This window comes from Zalophus californianus, chromosome 11 (genome assembly GCF_009762305.2).
Source record: "Zalophus californianus isolate mZalCal1 chromosome 11, mZalCal1.pri.v2, whole genome shotgun sequence".
Lineage (NCBI taxonomy): Eukaryota > Metazoa > Chordata > Mammalia > Carnivora > Otariidae > Zalophus > Zalophus californianus.
The window spans coordinates 111,843,223-111,862,227 of record NC_045605.1 but is presented as its reverse complement, the minus strand read 5'-3'; the positions used below and the strand labels follow the sequence as shown (position 1 = coordinate 111,862,227).

Here is a 19,005-nt window from a genome sequence, read left to right as displayed (position 1 = left end):
GGTCTCCAGGGTGGGGAGACCTGGTCAGGGTGGTTCATTGTGGGGTGTGCCAGCACTGCTGGGCCTGGGCCCTCTGCCCCACCTGGGCCCCCAGCCTCACCATTGTCAGGCCCAGGCTGCCCCAAGATGGGCACAGTGTCCCTATCCAACTGGCTCTTTCCCTCACCCTTGGAGGCTGGTCCTACCTCCTCCAGGCAGCCCCCCAGCCCCCTGCTTGGAATTCTCAGAGCAGTGAGCGTGGGCAGCATGTGGACACCACCCGAGCCCTTGGGGGACTTGCTTTGAGCCTTTTGTGGCCCAGCACCAGGCCGGGAAATACCCGAAAATACTAGAAACAGAAAGAAGGACAGGGTTCAGGGTGGGAGGCCTTCCCCCAACCCAGACAGAGCCCTGAGTCTGCTTGCTGAAAGCTGCCTGGCCCCACCGCCCCTCTACCCACCATGGTGCACCTGCAGACCCAGGGCTTGGGGGGCGGGGCGGGGAGGCGTCCAGCTCAGGCCTCAAGTGTCACCGATGCCAACCTCACCAACTTCTTACAAGCCCGGGGACCCTAAAGCTCAGCAGCTAGAGCAGTGGGGGAAGAGGGGTGCAGGGCTGAGGAGGAGGGGGTTTCTGCTGCAGCCTCCATCTTGGGGGGAGGCTGAGCATGTCTGTGTGTGCCACTGGGCAAGCAGGAGACGTGAATCCCCATCTCTAGCAACAGCTAGCTTCCAGAACATTTTAGAACCTGGTGGGCCCCCCGCACCCTCCCCCAGGCTGGGAGAGGTCCCTTGGATTGGCAGTGAAGGCACTTCACTTCTTATCAGTGGGTCCTGGAAGCCACCCCCCCCGGGAGCCCCTCCTGCCACAGGACACCCCATCTTTGAGGATTTGGTGGCTAAGATTGTCCCAGAGCCCCTGGCCCCAAGCAGGTGGCCACGGTCGCTGCTGAGAGTGTGCAGGCTTTCAGACTGTTCTCACTGGCCATGCGTGCTGTGAGGCAGCAGAGGGGTGCCCGCACCCCCAGGCGCCCCCCCTTGACCTCGTAGGCGCGTGAAAGAGCAGAGGACTCAGAACAAGATAAATTTGAATGCTTTATTGGGATTGCGAGCGATAAATGTTAAAGACAAAACCCAAGCAATGAATTTTGCCAGAAATAGGAGCATGTTAAAGGGGTCGAGTTGAGGCCCGCACGGCCACTGCCAGATGGACCGCGACAGTGGATGGAGGTGACATTGGGTGCTCGGCACGTGGGGGTTCTTCAGGCGATGGTGGGGGGGACCCAAGAGGGGGTCCCGCTGAAGACAGTTGAGGGGAGAGAAAAGATGGACGGCCACAGCCAGGGCTCGGGAGGTCAGATGGGGGCCCGGGTCGGGATGGCTGGGGACCCTGGGGGAGCTGCTTGCTGGGGGACACAGAGGAGCGTCGGCAGACGGCCCTGGAGCACCCACCCCACGAGAGGCAGAATGTAACACTGGGTGGGATGGGCGTCCGGCAGGATGGGCAGGCAATTTGGGTTGCCTCCAAGTCTTTTTGGATCTCAGGCCAATCTGTCTGGGTCCCAATTACAACAATTTGGCTCTTTTCAGCTCCGTCCAATGTTCCGAATGGCCCATTCCCCGGACGCCTGCCGAAGGACCCTCTGTGCCACTGGTGGGCTGACACGTACCGCCCCCAGGGTCGTGCCAGCCCCGTTACTGGGGCCCAGAAGCCTTGGGCCTCTAGAATGCTAGTCGGGCTGCTGTGCAAGGGGGCTGCGCTGGGGGCAAAAGCGGGGGTGAGGTAAACCTCCCAGCCGCCCGGATCCCTGCCACAGCCCTAGGCGCCGAGATGGTGGCTGATTCGGTACCGCCAGACCCATGGGCCTCGGGGCCCGAGCAACCCCAGCCGATGGACCACTCTCACAGCTCTCCTTGCTCTGTGGGGCCAACACCCTCCTGACCTCCCCTACTCCCCGGCCTCACCCTGCCTGGGCCCCAAGAGGCCCCACGGAGCTCTGAGCCTCCGGGGGGCAAGACAGGGTGCTGAGAAGGTGGGCAAGGTGTCACCGAGGGGTGAGGGGAGGGACTCCCCAAGTGCACGGAAGGCGGCCACCTGCTCCAGCCTGATGGAGCCCCTCTACTCACACACCTGCAGCCCCTTCCCCCCCAGCCAGCCTGGGCCAGCCAGGGGCCCTTTCCTGATGGCCTCCGAGCACCTTCCGGACACCGAGGAGATGCCTCCCCACCCCCTCCTCCACCCCTCAGGACCTCCGGGGACCAGCCACTGTCCCCGAAGGCCAGGCCGGGCAGCGGCCCACTCCTTTCCCTCTGGCTTCTCCGTGGGGTGCAGTGGCCAGCGCCCCACGGAGGCCCCACTCTCAACTCAACCCAAGCGACAGGGACAGATAAAAACAAAAACCGAATCAGGGCGATAAATGGCGGAGAGCAGGACGTGCGGCATGGCCGCGGCGGTGGTGGTGGTGGCTTCGTACATTGCTTTGTCACTGCTCCCCTGTTACGTGGGACGGGGGTAAGTTTAATTTGATGTGAGCGCGCATAAAAAGCTAAGGAGGGATCAAAAAAAAAAAAAAGGAAAAAAGCCCCAGGAGAAACCAATTAAAGGGGGGGAATAGATCAATTGGCGTAAATTTGGGCTCCTAATTGGATCTGTAATTCTGCACTCGTGACTCCTGACTCCTCCAAACCTCACGGGACCACTTCCTACTCCAGAGCATCCCCCCACCCAGCCCCCACTGCCCCCCACCCGCCCCTCCAACCGCCAGACTTCCCACACTCCCCACCATCGTTGCTGGCCCCCTGGGGGGCCCCCCATTGCTGAGAGGCCCCTAGGAGGCCAGCAAGGATGGTCCCTAGGTGTGCTGGGGGTCCCAGATGTTTCTCAAAGAGCACACCTAGGGGGTCAGGCTCCGCGGTAGGGCACGTCTTGGTCTCTGCTCGGCTACAGCCACCTCCAGTCTGGCCAAACCCGGTCCTCGCTCCACACGATGGTACAGGGCACAGACGCTGGTGGGGCCTGGGGGCATCGGGCTCACACCACGGGGGCCGTGGGGAGCACCCTCTCCCACCCGAGGAGCACGTCCCAGGGGTCAGGAGGGGAGCACGGGACATGAAAACCTCTCCAACGAACAACTTAGAGAAGGGTCTGAGATAGAATGCTGTCTGACCTGCACCATGCTGGGTTCACCCATCTGTGTGCGTGTGTGCGTGCATGGGCGTGAGGGTGTGCGTGTGCATGACAGTGTGCGTGTGTGGGAGGGTGTGTGCGCGCGCGTGCGTGAGTGTGTGTGCGTGTGAGGGTGTGCGTGTGCATGGGTGCGAGGGTGTGTGTGTGCATGTCGCGTGTGTCTGCATGTGTGCGTGAGTGTGCATGTGCATATGTGCATAAGGGTGTGTGTGCGTGTGCATGCATGTAAGGGGGTGTCTGCAGGGATACATGTGGGTGTGTGGATGTTTTTTAGGGTGGAAATTGAGATGTAAGATTTTGGGATATGTGGGTTTTGGGAGGATGGATTTTAGGCTGTATGGGGGTTTGTGCCAATTAAAGTTTATTTTCACGAATTTCGGTGTTCATGTTCTGTTCTCCCCTCCTTCGGTCTCACTGGGAACCCCCATCTAGCTCCATGGTGACTTTCGAGGATGGGAAATAGAGCAAGGAATGAGTCTGGGGCTTTGCTGTTCTGAGGATGACCAATTCTCCCCAAACGCGACCAGAGTTTTGCCTGAGGAGGCCAGAGCCGGCAGTGGACCATGACGTGCCTACCTGTAGATTTTGGGTCCCTTCCTTTCTCCTGGAGGCCAGGCGCCCGAGCTCACGGCCAATCTGACTCGAGGTCCCTGGGGAAGAGAAGGAAGGGAGGGGCCTAATTCTTTCATGATGCCAATTGTTTTTAAGCCAATTCATTTTGGGTATTTTTTTTTTAGCCAATTGATAATTTTAGTTTATTTTGTTTTGGTTTTAGCTAATTAACGTTCCTGGTGTTTCTAAAAAGCCAATTCATTTTAAGGGGACTGGTGTGTGTGTGTGTGTGTGAGAGAGAGAGATTTAGGGGTTCGTAGTTTTAGTTTTTTGATTGTACAATTTGGGGATAATTTGGGGGATATTTAAAACCAATCGAGTTTGTACACTTTTAGAGATGTTGCTAGGATCTCCTCAGCCCGATGGAGGGGGCCAAGGAGAGAAGAGCCTGACATGGGGAGGTTGGGGCACGGGGGCTGGGGCTGGGGGAGCCCGCAGAGGGAACGCGATCCCGAGAGATGTCAGAGGCGGGGCCCGGTGGAACGGCCCCTGGTCAGGAGGAGGGCACTAGGTGGACGGTGCCATCTTTGCAGAATTACGCGACATTTTGGCTCACTTCTGATTGCCGGACGCCTCCGGAGAGGCGCCCCCGTGGGCCGCGGGGTCGTGGGTGGGCAGGGCGATCAGGGGACGGTGACGCTTGGCCTCTCTGAACGCCTCGAGCTCCTTGGCGAGCATGCGACCCCGGCGGGCGCGCAGGAGGGCAGGCAGGCCCCTGCGCAGTCGTTGGGCGGACTGCTTCCAGGTGTCATATTGGAAGAACTTGCCCACGGGGTATCTGGGGAAGTTGTCCTGAGGGGGTAAGGGCCAGTCAGGGGGCGCCCAGCTCGCCAGGGCCCTGCGGGGGCTCCGTGCTCACCCTCCGGTGCGTGACCGGCCACGTCCACAGTCCACGGCACGGGGACCCGTGGCACCCAGGCGAGTGCCACCCAGCCGTGCCACGTGCCCTGGCCCCTGGCTCCGAGGTGACACCCCCCACACCAAGGCCGGGTCCCCTCTCACCGGAAGCACGGTCGGAGGGGTCGACACGTCCCTCTCGGACTTGGCGGGGGTGGCACAGTAGGTCTCCAGAAGGGCCAGATCACAGCTGCGGAAACAGCATTCCTCCACAATGCCACGGCTGCTGCGGCGACTCGCGCGGCTTGCCGGCCTGCCTGGAAGTCCCACAGGGGGAAGGAGAGCCGCACTTGAGCACCGGCCGCACAGTCCCCTGGAGCCGGCCTCTGGCCGGCGGCTGCCCGGAGCAGGGCAGGGAGGAGAGGAGAAGAGCTATGGGGGGGGGGGGGGAGCGGGCCCTGCGGGGGCAGCCAGCCTCATGGAGCCAGGGGGAGACAGTGGGCAGGCGGGGTGCCCGGGAAGGACAGGAGTGCAAGTGGGGGGTGTGCTCCAGGACCAGGCCCTGGCCTCTTGGCGCCTCCTTGCTCGCGTGGAAGGTGGACACAGCCTCCTGGCCCCACTGCCCAGGGAGGTGAGGAAAATGTGCCGGGGGGGGAGCCCGGCTTCGGGGGGCCGCCCACAAGGGGTCCAGCCCCCGCACTGGGGGCACAGGGTCCCATCCAGAGGGCCAGGCTGGGACGCAAGCGGCGTCCCTGCACGGAGCAGGAGCCCGGGCGGCCCGCAGCCCTCGAGTCGCGGCAGGCGTGGGGGGGGGACGGGGAAGACGGGAGGGGAGGAGTGAGGGCCTGCATGAAACCGCGCCCTCCTCTCCTCCCGTCCTCCCCGTCCCTCCGCGGCTCCGGCTCCGAGGTCAGCTGCGAGGAGGAGTCCCGGCCCTCACCTGGGGGCCGAGGGCAGGCGCCCTGGGGAGCAGGGCCCGCGGGGGGGGGGGGGCGGCCCTCCCGGCAGGGGACCCACTCCCTGGGCACCAGACCCTACACTTCCTGCCCCCAAACGAGGCGGGCGCGCGAGAGGGCACAGGCGAGGCCAGGGTGGGGAGGGCTTCAGAAGCAAGGAGAAGCAGGAGAGCTTCTCAGAGAGGAGCTCTAGGAATCCAAGGCTGGCGTCCGTGGGTAAGCAGAGGCGACAGAGGGGGGCGCTGCGGGAGGAGGGCTGGGCCCGGCCACGCGGGCGGTGGCCAACTCACCCCAGGCACGTCCCCACCCCCACCCACCCCACCCTCAGGGTCAGCGGGGCCTGTCCCCCACCCCCGTGCCCCCTGTTGTCCAGATAAACACTCCCCCCCATCCTGCAGATGAGGAGACTGAGGCCCAGCTTTCTGGGAGGCGAGGGCAAGGGCCCACACCCCTGAGGAAGAGGTCACCTCCAGCCTGGGGGTCCCACAGAGGGACGGGGCAAGGAGAAGCAGAGGTCTCAGGGAAAGCCTGCCAGGGGTTGAAAATCAAGAGAGAAGCGGGAGGAACAGCCCAAGAGCCCTCGGGCGGGCAGGTGGGCACCCCACACTGTGGCCCGCCCCTGGGGTGCACGTCCCCTCCCCGCCTGCTGTTGTGCAGGCAGGCACTCCTCTCTTCCCCCACCCCCACGTGGGGTGTGCGGGCAGACGCTTCTGTTCTTACTGGTCTCCGACCCATTTTATCTAACTTTAAATCAGATAATCCCACTGTCAAAATGTCAGGCACCATGAAAATGTGGGAGGAACTTCAGTGCTCACAGCCCTGCCCGCAAGCAGGTCCCGGGGAGGCAGGGAGGGAAAGTCCTCCTCCCTGCTAGGGCCTACCCCCCCAACCCCATCCAGCCCACCCTGCACCCCCACCCACACGCCTGCCATGCTCTGGCCCCCACGCAGATCCCACCCTTCCTGGGAGGAGAGTGTTCTACTTTGAGTCATACTGCAGGAAAATCAGGGGTGTGAGCACCACCCGGGCACACAGCAGGTGCCCCATAAATGTGGACACAGTTGTGCTCATGAAGTCTCAGAACAAGAGCGCCTGGGGTCACCACCTTGCAGTGGCTTCCCTCCACCTGGCTCCCCACACCAGGCATCCCCGAGGGTAACCCTGGGTGTCTGGGAAATGGTGCGGAGGACTCCAGCATTTATTGATCACCTGCTGTGTACGCCCTCCCCCTTGCCCCACTGCACGTTGAGCTACTTACTGAAGTAGAAGCCGCGGTCCCCACAGACAAACTGGAGGGTGTCCACCAGCTCCCCGCCGCACAGGGTCTCACTGGGGCGGTAAGCAGCAAAGCAGCACGAGGCCAAGGCCAAGAAGGTCAGCAGCACCAGCATCGGCTTCCCCATCGGGACCCCCATCGGCATCTGGGGGCGGAGAGAAGAGGCCATGAGCCTGCCCGCCCAGGCCACGTCCAGGGCCAGAGGCCGCCCCGCCTCTGACGGAGACACCCTCCTAGCCATCTCCTAATTCCAAGTTCGGTTTAGAGCATGGTGTCCTCCTAAATGTGACCACTTTAATTACAGAAATCACACATACTCTCACTGCCCAAGGCAGGGTGCATGGTGGCCCCGAGGCTGAGTGGACCTGTGTGAAGCACATCTCTGATCCGTACCAAGTGCGGGTCAGCAATTTCACATGGGGGTGATCCTCCCCATCGTCACCACTGCAGGGGCTCAGCCACACCCAGAGCTGCGGGGGCCAGTGCTGGACACTGAACCTGGCCTCTGTCCTATGAAGTCATGGGGGCGGGGCCAGCACAGGGCAGTGGCCACTCCTCAGACCTCCCAGCATCAGCCAAGATGGCAGACAGCCCCACCCCACCACAGAGCATGTGCATCCCAGAGGACCACCCTCTCCCCACCCCCACCCCTACCCCCCCCAAGCAGCAGGGGGTCCTGCTGGGCCAGTCCCACCCCTGCCCCCTCCCCCACCCTCCCAGTCTGTGGCTGCGCAAAGCTCAGGTCAAGGATCCGGCGGTTACCGCATGGTGCCAACCACACTCCCAGGGGCCTTGCTCTCCTGAATCGCTCAGTCCTCCACTCCAGTCTGCCCGGGGCACCCCGAAACACAAAGGCTAGAAGCCTCCTCTGCACACTTGGCATCACAGCACCCAGGGCCTCGAGGTCCCTCTGGGATCACCAGACCCTCTCCCCCACGGGGGTACCAAAGCCCACCCTGGGAGCTGGAGAGAACAGGTCAGGCCACCTGGAGGCTAGAAACCAGGTCCTCGGAGCCCAACCTGGAAGGACACACCCCCTGCACAGGCTGTGCAGCTGCAGGCCCCGGGCAAGGGTTAACCAGGTCCCTCCAGGGTTGGGGGGCTCAGGAGGGCCCTCAGGCTCTCTTGTAGATACAGCAAACTGCCCTTGCTCCCTCTAGAAAGTGGATTCCCCCCCCCCCCCCACATCCAGGCAGGCAGCCCCAGCCTGCCCTCCGCTGGCCCAGGTACAAACCCCTTCTGGGGCGACAGTCACAGCCCAGGGCCTCTGAGCCCCTGGCACCCTGATGCTACCCAAGCCAGGGGCCGGGCAGCCTGCCCAGAGGTGCCCCTCCCAGGCTCCACACCGGGTGGGCATGGGGGTCCAAGCAGCATGCCCCTTCCCAGCCTGGAGCCCGGCTGCTGCATGGGAGGCCCAGGGAATTTTCTGATGCCAGAAATCATGCAGGAGAGAAGGGGGAATAAGAAGGGAGCGCAGTCTCCGCTGAAACTGGGTGAAGAGCAGTGGCCAGATCCACAGAAGGATCTAAAGTGCCACCCTGCTCACCTACTCCTGCCCTGGCCCCAGCCCCAGCCAGGCTCCCAGGCTGCCCCCGCTGCTGCCCCCTTCCAAATTCTAAGAACAATTTGGCCAGCTAGTGACTGGGCGCCGGCCGAGCGGCAGCTGCGTCCTTCTGCAAGCCCGGCCACTCCAGTGCGGGGGTCCGGTCCAGAGCACCCGCGGAGAGCAGAGGCCCGAGGAGGAGAGGCACGAGGCAGGCAGAGGTGTGGGCCAGGTAAGCAAGCCCCGGAGGAGGGAGAGGAGGAGGGAGGGTAGGGGTGAGGAGGGTAGAGGCAGAGAGGAGAGGTGGAGGGGCTGAGGCCCGAGGCCATCAGCAGGCGGGCAGGCCGGAGCGGGAGGGCAGAGGGGTCCTCGCTCGACAGCCTTGGTTACCTGCAGCTGGACAGGAGGCTTGCTGGGACTGGTGGAGGAGGAGGAAGCGGAGGAGGAGGAGGAGGAGGCTGGAAGGCTGCCTCACAGGAGAAGCTAATGTCCAGTTTGCAGGCTGGTCAGTGCTCCAGCTTTTATGTCTGAGCCGGCTCCTCCCAGCCCGGGCTCCACCCTACCCCCCACCCCTCTCCCTGCTGACCACTCCCCCCGCCCCCTTTGCTCCCGCCCCCTCCGTCCTCCCAGCCAGTCCCTTCTCTCCTGCACCCCCAACAGCTAGCCCTGGACCATCCCTCCGCGAAGTACCGCAGGGTGGGGGTGGGGGCTCACCCTGCACCCCCAGCCCATCTAGGCACAAGGCAATGTGGGGGGGGGAGGGGAAGGAGGGGGGGCTGCTTTACACCTCCTTGTATGGAAAGTTCCATCTGCCCACTGGGCAGGGGCAGTTACCCTCTATGGGCTGTACGCTCCTGCTCATCTGAGCTTCCAACCGGCCCCTCTCCCCAGATTCCTGGGTGGAAATGTTGGGGACAGGGAAAGGGGGGGCGTGTGTGGGGGGGTCAACTGCAAATGTGGCGCCTCGTCTGAGCCTTTTGCCAGCTCGCCCCCTCTTCCATCCTGGCCCCGCCCACCCCGTTTTCCTCCTTCAGTCTTGCTGGCACGGAGTCAACATACCAGGGTGGGTTTCTGAGCCTTGCGCCCCTCCTCATTACCCAACACCCTGGGGGACAGCGCCCTCCCCCACACGGCACGGATCGCAGACTCTCAGCAACACCCCCCAGCACCCACAAACCGACCAGGAAGTCGCCTTTGCAGACAGCTCACACCTCCCCAGCACTTCCCAAAGCCCCTACCCACCCACCCCCACTTCGGCGGCGCAGGGGAGAGCGCGGGCTTCGCCACAGGGAGCCGGACCCCCAGACCCCCACCCCGGGCCTGCCCGGGCCCCTCTCCCCGCCCGGCCGGCCCGCACGCCGCTTACCTGGAAGCCGGCGCAGCTGCCGCCCACCTCCCTGCTGCGTATCGCAAACCGAACAGCGGGCGTTGGCCCTCCTGCCGGACACTCCTCTGCCAGCGCCGCTCTGGCCGAGTCGCGGGGGCCGAATGTGCGACGGGGCAGAACGGGGGGATGGCTTTTTTTTGGGGGGGGACTCGTCTGATTGTTTGGGGAGGGCGGGCTGTCTGCGGGCTGGGGCGGGCCAGATGTTGTACTTTTAGGGGGGGAAAGGGTATCGGGAAATGAGGTCAGCTGTTGTATCAAGGATAGAGGGGGGCAGAGATAGTGAGAGACACAGAGAGAACGTGAAAGGGGGGGGCCAAAGAGAGGGCGAGAGGGAGAGAGGACAGCGAGAGGCGGGCAGGCTCGCAGCGGGGGAGAACAGCGCAGAGAGAAACAGAAAGCGTATAATTAATCCACTTCGGGACGGCGAGGCGAGAGGGCGGGCGTGGAGGGGGAGGCAGTCGGAGGCGAGGAGCTGGGGGGGACGGGAGGGAGCGAAGGGCAGGCTGCGGGAGAGCAGAGAGCGGGCGCCGGGACCAGAGGCTAGAGAGGGGACGGGGGAGCACAGAGAAGCGAGGGCAGGGCGCAACGTCGAGGGCCGGGGAAGGTGCTGAGGGGGGCGGAGTGGAGGATCGCCCGGGCCGCGGGCGCCCAGCTCGGATTGGGCCGACGGAGCCCTCTGCCGTCGCGAGCCCGGGCCCTGGGTGGGGGGGTTGGCGGTGGCGGTGGCGGCGCCGAGCCGCTCGGGACGCGGCGAGGAGGGAAGCGGTGGGCCGCGCGCCGGGGAGGGCTGGGGGCAGCGCGGGGGATGACAACGCCGGCGGCCTGCGAGCCGGACTGCCTGCGGGGGGGACCGCCTCCTCGGGCGAAGCGGGGAGGGCGTTGAGGTAGATGGAAGAGGAGGCGGCGGGGATCCGCAGGCCCGGCGGAGCGCGGCCCCGCCGACGGCGCCCAAGGCGGGAGTCAGCAGCGTGGCAGCGGGCGGCGACGATGCGGGACCGCCGGCCGGATGGAGGCGCTGGCGGGCCGAGCGCGGGCGGGCGTGGGCCAGGAGGCGGGGGCGGCCGGAAGGGGGGGGCCGGGGGCCGGCCTGGCCTCACGCAGCTCCGCCGGAGAGCAGGCGAACTGCGGGCGCCAACGCCCGACTCTTATAGCCGCGCCACCCCGCGGCGCGGCGCCCGCTCGGGCCCCGCTGGCCCCGCGCCCGCGCCAATGGGCGCCCTCGGGGCGCTGGCCCCGCCCTCCGGACCGCCCCTGCAGCTCGAGCAAGGGAGGGCGAGGGGCTGGGGGGCCCCGGGTCCGGGGGCGACGGTGGGGGGGGGCTGTGGGGTGCTCGCGGCGAGATTGGGTTGGGGGCGGGGAGCGGCAGAATGCGAAAGAAATCCCGAGTCTCCGTTCTAAAGTGTTGGGGGGCTCCCCCTTTCGGGTTCCGGGGAACCAGGGGTTTCTAGGCTCGCGCACGCTGGGGGCGCGAAGCGAGAAAGGTGGGCGGTGTCCCAGGCCCTAGCGCCTCCGCGGGGCTACGCGGCGGGGGCGCCGGATCAAGAGTGAGGGCGCAGGTGGTTCGGCGCCGGGTCGGGGGTCCCCTAGTCCCGCGGCGAGCTGTAGGGGAAGGAGGAACCTCCGGTCCCGGGCAGGGCGCGCAGCCGCCACCTGCCCAAGCAGGCGCGGCGCCTGAAGTCGCGGCAGCCGGAGCCTGAGCGCCCCCCGGTGCCGCGCGGGAGCCGGGGTATAGCTGCGGCGGCCGCCAGGTGCGGTTCCTGGGGAGGCCCGGCCCGGCCAGGCCCAAATGGGAGCCAGACGTGGGGCCTGCCGCGGCTGCGCCTGGCCGGGGAGGGAAGAGCAGGGCGGGAAACAGCGCTGAAATCCTACCTGCATGACCGAACTCACCGGGGTTTGTCTAAGCAGCTCGACTTTGGGGCCCACCCAAAATATCCGGATAATGATTCCCCTGTTCTCAGTGCGTTGGACTTGCGTAGAGTCGGGTTCAGCCCCGGGGGCCACCACGATAATGTGGGGGTCTGGGGAAACCATCTCCTGGAGAGTTTGGACGACGTAAAGAAGTCGTGATTTTTACCAAGTCAAAACCACGCACAAGCCCCGGCGCCCCGCCTGCCCCTCGGCGCCCCGGCCACCCGCGCCTCTCCGAGGGGAAGGGGACGCCGCCGGCGGAAGCCCGCGCCGGCTCGCCCCCTCGCTCCGCCATCAATCACTTCGCCCGCGCTCGGCGCGCGCCTCCCCAAGTACCCTGCCCGGCGGACTTGGAGGCGCCGCACCGCCCAAACGGGGTGCGCCTCTCCTCGGCGTCCCTCCGACCCAGCGCCCGGCCCTCCCCGCTTTGGGGGCCACCGAGGCACCTTCCCCACTACTGTGATCTTTGCAAAGAGCAAACGAAAGCGGCGCAGGTTTCGGGGCGCCAGGTCCCAGCGAGCGCGGCCGCCGAGCCGCAAGCCCTCAACAGGCTCCTGCGCCCCGTTCTGGTGTCCCCGGCGGCCGCCCGAGGCGAGCGCCGGCCCCAGCGGGTCGGTGGCGGGGCGGGCGGGGAAGCCGGCCGGGGCCGCGGAGGCAGCGGGGAGCTCACCGCAAAGCTGGAGGCTGGAGGCTGGAAGCTGCGTCCGCGGGCGCACGAGGAGGCGAGGCAGCGAGCGAGCTCTCTGCGGCGGCGGTGGACGCTGCTGAAGGTGAGCGAGACCCCGGGGGCAGTCCCCAGTGTCCGGGGGCAACGCCCAGTCCGTTGGAAGACCCGGGGACAATGCCCAAATTTGGGGGAAACTGGGGGCAATGCCCAGTCGTTTTCCTGGACGCGGGAGCAGCACTGCCCACGTCCTGGCGGACACGCTGCCGGGCCAAGTGTGTTGGGGAATAGAGAGAGAAATTTCCCAAATCCGAGGAGCTCGGGGGGTCTTCGTAGGAGACGAAGAGAGGCTGAAACCAGTACCCACCGCGCGTGGGGTTGGAAAAAGTGCAGAGGGCTGCCGGCGGGCCAGGAACAATGCCCAAATGTCGGGAACGCAAGTCAGAGCTCTGTCTGGTTTGTGGCTCAGAGCACTAGTGTCCCGAGGCAGGAGACCCGAGGGAGGCCCCGTTGGTGTGTGGGGAACTGTAATCAGTGACAACATTTGAGACTCAGGATCCAGGGTCCAAGTTTGAAGGATCAGGGGACATTGCTCAGTGCAAAGGGTGGGTGGGGGGGGGGGGAGGGAACAAGAAATTCGATTCTAAAATATGGGGGACCCAGCATCTTGGTCAACAAGCTTAGGGGAGCCCCAGGCCAATTTGTGGGAGATAGGTTTTGGGTGACTCTGAGAAAATTCTCAGCATGAAACGTGGAGGGGGGGGAACCTCAGAGGCACATTATCTGAAACTGGGAGAAGAGAAACACTGAACCCATTTTGGGGATCTAGGAAATTTCAGTGTGGTGGAGGGAAGTAGAGATTTACTTCCACAATTTAGAAATGCAAAATTAGTGGCCTGGAAGTGGGTGCTGGCAAGGAAGTAACCTCCTTAATTGTCATGGTCTGGGGCCAATTCACAGTGTCCTTTAGAGACTCAAGAAACACTGTCTAAACTTGGGGGAACCTGGGGTGTGATCAGTATATTTGGGAAATGCAGAAACATCCATGTCTGCTTATATTTTAATTTTTAATTGGTTTCAATTAGTTTATTTTTGGTGAGCAGGAAAAATATCCTGTTTGCTTGGTCACTGTCTGCATTTGGGGAACCCTAGCAAAACATGTCCCAAGTTTTGGGGATCCCTGGGAATTGTCCAATGGAGGCAGATGTCTAAATCTCAGGGACCACTGGTAATAGCCTGGAAGCTTGTAGGACACAGGCCCATAAGACCTAGGGTTTCTAGGATATTTTTTGATCCCTGGACATTTTCATCTGGGGGGGGGCATGGAAAGTTGCCTGAATTTAGAGGGACTTGGGGAGCAAGGGTCATAAAATCAGGTGACTCAAAAATCAATGTTCAAAAAAAGCTCAGTTGTTTTGTGGAGGGGGAGGTCCCAATTTATTTTGGAGGGCTGGGAGACATGTCTCAATTTGGAGGCCCCAGCAAACTAATTTTTGAATCTGGAGATCCAGGGAAGTTGCTCAGAGTCCTCAGGAAAACTGGGGGTCAATATCTAAGTTTTAGGGGAAAAGGATTAAGAGTTCGTAGGTTGTGAGGCCTGGAGAATCAGTGTCCAAAATTGGTGATCTACAGGGAGCTTGCAGTGTGTGAGAGACCCAGGAAATGTTGCTTACATTTTGGGTGACTTTGTGGGTATGCAGAATGCTCTGGAGTCCAAGAAATCAGTGTCTTTCTGTGATCCGAGTGTAGTACTGACTGTGTTTTCAGGCCTGGACGGCAATGCGTGATATTTGAGAGAGCCCAGCATGTTCAAATATAAAGGATCAGGAAAAGGGTCCAGTGTCATCCTGGGGTTTGAGATCACTGCTTGAATTTCAGAAAATCTGGATTTTTGTCAGTAAGCCAGTGGGACACAGGGAATATTTTAATACTCAAAATGTTATGGTGAAGAGAACATGTTCCCAATATTTGGTTACTGGGGACACCCAACAGAGCCCGGTACAAGGAGACATAGGCTTTGTGCAAAGGGTTTGTTTCCTGCATGGAGTGCCCAGGGGAATCTGCCCAACCCACAGGGCCACAAGGAAGCACATCTCCAGTAATTGCTCAGTGTGCTTTCCAGGGCTGGGTGACAGCGTCTAACCCGTAAGGGACCTGATTAGTGGCCAGGAAGCTTGGAGAGTCCTGTAAACGAACGTGCCGAATTTTCATGCCCCCCCCCCAACAAAAAATATTGCTCAGTGAGATCTGGGGGTCAGAAATCATCCTCCCAACTTTGTGGAAGTCAGGAAACCAGAGCGCAGACTATTTAGGATTGAGAAAAGGGCCTGCTGTGCGCTGGGTGCAATGCCTCAATTTTAGGAAAGGAATAGGAAGCCACGTTCAAACTCTGAGGGTTCTGGGAAAATTGCTTCGTGCATTGGGGGGACCTGGGAATCTTTGTGTAAAATTTAGGGAACCCGGGCTGATGCCGATAAATTTGTGGAACCCCGCAGCAGCGTCCTAAACTGTGGTGAGCCCGGGGAAACAGGGATTCAGTGTGGGGGAGCCAGAACAGGGACAAGTATACTAGCTTGGGAGACCCTGCAGTTAAGGTCCAAAATTATGGAGGCACAGGGAAAAAGCTCCACTTGTTTTGGAGAGACGGCGCCTAAGTGCCAGAAAAACACTGTCCTCCTTCTGGGGAGCCAGGCAAATTGGTCAGCGTGACCACAGGACCCGGGGTTAACGTTGAAATTGTAGGGGATCCTGGGTTGGCGGTGTGTAAACCGCTGGGGTCTGGAGTATGGTATATACGGCTGTTAAGAGCCTGCCCAATGAGTCTGGGGTTCCAGGCCACTAGGTGAATCTGGGGAAGCCAGCGGGGGCCTTGCTTTTCTCGAGGTCCCCGGAAATTGATGTCCAAGAAAATTCTTGTGGCCTGGGGAAACGCTGGATGTGTTTGGAGGACCTGGGAGCAAGCCTTACATTTGGAGGATCCCAGAAAAAATTACGTCCGCGTTTGGTGGGAGCAGGGAGGTCGCTCGGTGGGCTGGGACCCCGGAGGTGGAGGGCCGCACGGGAGTGGCGGAGCTCCCGGGGCCGGGGAGGCGCCGCGCCGCCGCCGCTCCCCCCGCGTCTGGGGGCTCGCGCGCGGAGCAGTGGCGCCCTCCCCGGGGGCCGCGGGCGCGGGCGGCGCGGGCGGCGCGGGCAGGTAGCGCGGGGCTCCCCGGGGCGCGCGCCCCGGAAGGAGTATCGCTGCTCTTTCTTTGGCCTTCTGGCCGCCGTGAGCGCGCGTGCGGCGGCAGCCCGGCCGAGCAGGCGTCGGGAGGAAGGGAGGAACCCGGGAGCCGCGAGGGAGCGACTTGGGCGCGGCGCCCCGGCGCTCCCGGGGCTCCCGGCTCCCCGCTCGGCCGCCTCCGAGGACGGCCCCGCGCTCCCCGCCGCCGCCGCGCCCCACGCGCTCCCGCGCTGCGAGCCTAGGCGAAGCCGCGGCCGGGCGGCCGCCGCGGGCAGGCTCGTCCCCGGCTCGGCTTGGGGGCCCGGGAGCACCCCAGACGGCCACCCCCGCGCGCCGAGGCGCTCCGCGAGCGCCCTTCGGGCCTTAACCAGTCCCCACACAGGGGCGAAACCAGTTTTGTTTGGGTGACACGAAGGAGGGGAGGGAATGGGGAAGAAGAGGAGAGACATCGGGGAGAAGGAATGGGGGCAGCCCTGCACGGTGGCCGGGGCGCCAGGGGTCTCCTTTCGTTTTCTCAAGGAGAATTTCCACGCAGAGCCTATAGCTATATCCCGGCTGGGAAAGCCCAGTCGCTCACAAGCCAGTGTTGAAGCAGCGCAGGCGCAAGGCGCTGCTGGCACAAACACGGTCACCCCCTCGGAACTGAGCACTGTTGAGGTGGGGGGCAGCGACCCTGGGGGGGGCATCTGAGGGGTACGGAGCTTCCAGAAAGAAGGCATTGCTGGGGGACAGAGAAATGGTGGGGATCCCGGGTCCCCTCCAGCGGGCATCGCTTGTCCCCACTGTCACCCCACAGAAGGACCCCAGTTAGAAGGGGGCGGCTCAAAGCCTGACATTCTGGGAAGGCAGGGGTTAATGCCATTGGACAGGTGCGGGACTCTTCACGTTATTTTGGCAAGACAGGGAGACGTCCCCCCCCCACCACCATGAAAAACAGCCCATTTTCCACCCAGAGCCCCAGGCACGTGGGGAATGTTCCCCCTTCAAATTCCAGTCCGCATCAATCACCCCGTGTCCCATTCCAAGAACATCTGGCCTGCCCCCCCATCACCGCCCCCTCCCCCCTCCACCAGCTTTGTAGCCTCCCGCGCCCCTGGCTCTCAGGCCTGTGCGGGTGTGGGGTGTGCCTGGGGACAGAGGGAGGGCGAGGAGAGGGCCTCCAGCAGAGAAGCCTTGGGTGCCTTGAAGTCGCTCCCCACTGCATGGAGACCTGTGAATTTGGGGGTAGGGAACTGGGTCCCTGGGAGCCCAGAGCAGATTCCAGATCCTCCGGAGGGCCTCTGCTTATGGACAAACACAGGGCTCCCTGTGGCTCTGCTCTGGGCTCCCCACCTTTCCTCCAGGCCTGCTTCCCAGGCTCAGAGTAGGACAGGGGTGCTGACGTGAGAGCCCCTTTCCAAAGCGTGGGCTTTCCCCCTGGTTGGGGGTGCACGGTGGGGGGGCAACCACACCAGCAGCCTCTCAGTGGGTCCCTCCCCTGCTTTCTGCCCACACAGGAGCCTGCCCCGGAGAAGCCTCTGCCCGGTGCTTGGAGACCTGCCCTTCTGGCCTCTGCCTGGACCTTGGAGGTAGGAGGCTGAGGCCACTTTGGGGTGCCAGGCTGAGCCACGGGGGCAAGGAGGGGGGGTGCACATGCGCTTTCCCCCGTGGGGCTGCCCGCTGAACCCTCGCCTTATTTAGTCAAAAGTGTGGCTAAAGGGGCAGGCTCGGAAGGGGCAGATCCGGGTCACCCTAGGGCTCAAAAAAGGCACTGACTGCCCCCAGCCAGCACAGCGTCAGGCTCTCACCGACTTCCGGCCCTCCACGGTAGGAAGGGAACTGCAGTAGCCCGAGCATATTGCGGGACTGGGGTCTCTCTTGCCCAGGGCCTGGCTGGCAGAACTTCAGCCCTAGCGCCAGCCACCCTCCCCCCGTCCTGCTCCAGCCCAGGCGGCAGCGCGCGCCTCCCTGCAGACCGCAAACCCATGCTCCACAAAGAATAATCACCCCCCCCCCAGTTTGGACTCACCCTAAGAGCCTGGCCCTTACGCCCCAGGCCTGCGGCTGTTCTCGCGCCTGCCTCCCGGCTCCCTCACTCCCCTGCTCCCAGCAGGCGGTCTTTCTCCTTTCCCGGTGTCCTCCCACCACCGGGAGCTGGCCGCTCCCGCTCCCTGGGACCCGGCCCAGCATTCTGCAAACGCTGCTCCGTTCTCTGAGGGTCCCTGAGCGCCCCTCCCTCACCCACCGCAGGGCACCGGCCACTGAGGCGCAGACCTTGCGCTGGGCTCCAGGAGGGACGCCGGCTCAGCGTCAGCCCCGGCTAGAAGTGAGGGACCAAGGACCCAGCTGGAACCACCAGGACCCGATGACGGCACCAGCCACCCAAGGCACAAGGCGCCACAAACCACTGTTCCATAAACCAAAGCCAAAAGTAGGTAGGCGTTAGGGGCTGGGTGGGGGCCGCAGGGGAGGGGGCTGAGCAGGCGTGCGGGGGGAGGACCCAGGCAAGGCCACTATTGTTTTCTTAGTGTCGGAAATAAAGGCACCTTAAAAAGAACATTCTCGGCCTGTCTCTCAGATGGGCCAACCAACCTAGAAGGGGGTCACCTGCTGGGTCCCACCCTCCCCCCCCCACCCCGGCTCTGAAGGGTGGCCTCAGTCACTTCTGGGGTCCAGCGCAAGGACACAGACCGACCCCGCCCGCACTTCCAAAGCTCCCCAGGACCGTGGAGCAGAGCACCCCTCCAGGGCAGCTCAGCCTGTGCCCCCACCCCAGTACCTTGTCCATGAACCGGCGCGGCCACTACCACCGAGCTTGCTCCAGAAGTGTCCCAGGCGCTCTGGCCTGAGGGCCTTTCTAGTCCCCCCCCCCACCCCCGACTCACACACACAGGAAGCCCCTCCGGCTGAACACAATGGAATCGGGACACTGGGGCTCCTATGGCCGCAGCACTCAAGAGTCCCTCTGCCGCCCGCCCGTGGGGCACGACCTCCCTTTCTCCTCACAGCTGAACAGCCAGGAGTCTGCGATTGCCACCCACTTTGACAAATGGGGACACAGAGAGGTCAAGCCACTGGTGTGAGGCCCCACAGCCCAGCAGCCCAGGGCAGGGAGGACCTGGGTCTCAGGTGCCCCAGCAGAAGCCCGCTTACCGGGGGGGGGCTCCTGCTGCCCCCCCAATTGATGAATTCTCCCCCGCCACCCGCTTGTGTTCTCTTTCCTCCAATTCTGTCCCCAGCTTGTCCTTGCCCTCCCCTCCCCCCATGGCTGCTCCCTCCCTCCCCCTTGCCTTTCTCTGGCCAGGAGCTCCCCTCCAAGGACCCCTAGAGGAGCCCAGACTGCAAGGAGCGGCTGTGCCCACACCTGAGCGACCCAGGGACAGACACCCCAGAGCGGAGCAGACCCCCTGAATCACGGATGCCCACGGTGTGACTCTGAATACACCCCAGCTTCCCTG

At 63.5% G+C, this 19,005-nt stretch overlaps 1 protein-coding gene and 1 long non-coding RNA gene across 5 annotated transcripts in view; one reads left to right on the top strand and one right to left on the bottom strand.

Moving 5' to 3' along the window:
* Positions 1–1,060: 1,060 nt before the first annotated feature.
* IGF2 (insulin like growth factor 2) overlaps positions 1,061–19,005 on the bottom strand; it is a 28,461-nt gene continuing 10,516 nt past the window's right edge. The window contains exons 1-4 of one of the 4 annotated variants that reach the window (XM_027579927.2): positions 11,646–11,822; positions 6,829–6,991; positions 4,780–4,931; positions 1,061–4,569 (exon numbers count right to left, since the gene is read on the bottom strand). In XM_027579927.2, coding sequence (XP_027435728.1) covers positions 4,330–4,569; positions 4,780–4,931; positions 6,829–6,991; positions 11,646–11,807 — 717 coding nt within the window. In that variant the 5' untranslated portion in view covers positions 11,808–11,822 and the 3' untranslated portion in view covers positions 1,061–4,329. Of the gene's footprint in view, positions 4,570–4,779; positions 4,932–6,828; positions 6,992–8,779; positions 8,916–9,755; positions 10,874–11,645; positions 11,823–19,005 lie in introns of those variants that run through there. The other 3 variants (XM_027579930.2, XM_027579929.2, XM_027579928.2) reach the window with 3 other exon arrangements.
* On the top strand, positions 17,063–18,906 carry LOC113914581. Its single transcript, XR_003517485.1, has 3 exons — positions 17,063–17,136; positions 17,798–17,978; positions 18,787–18,906. It is a non-coding gene; the product is annotated as an uncharacterized LOC113914581 (long non-coding RNA).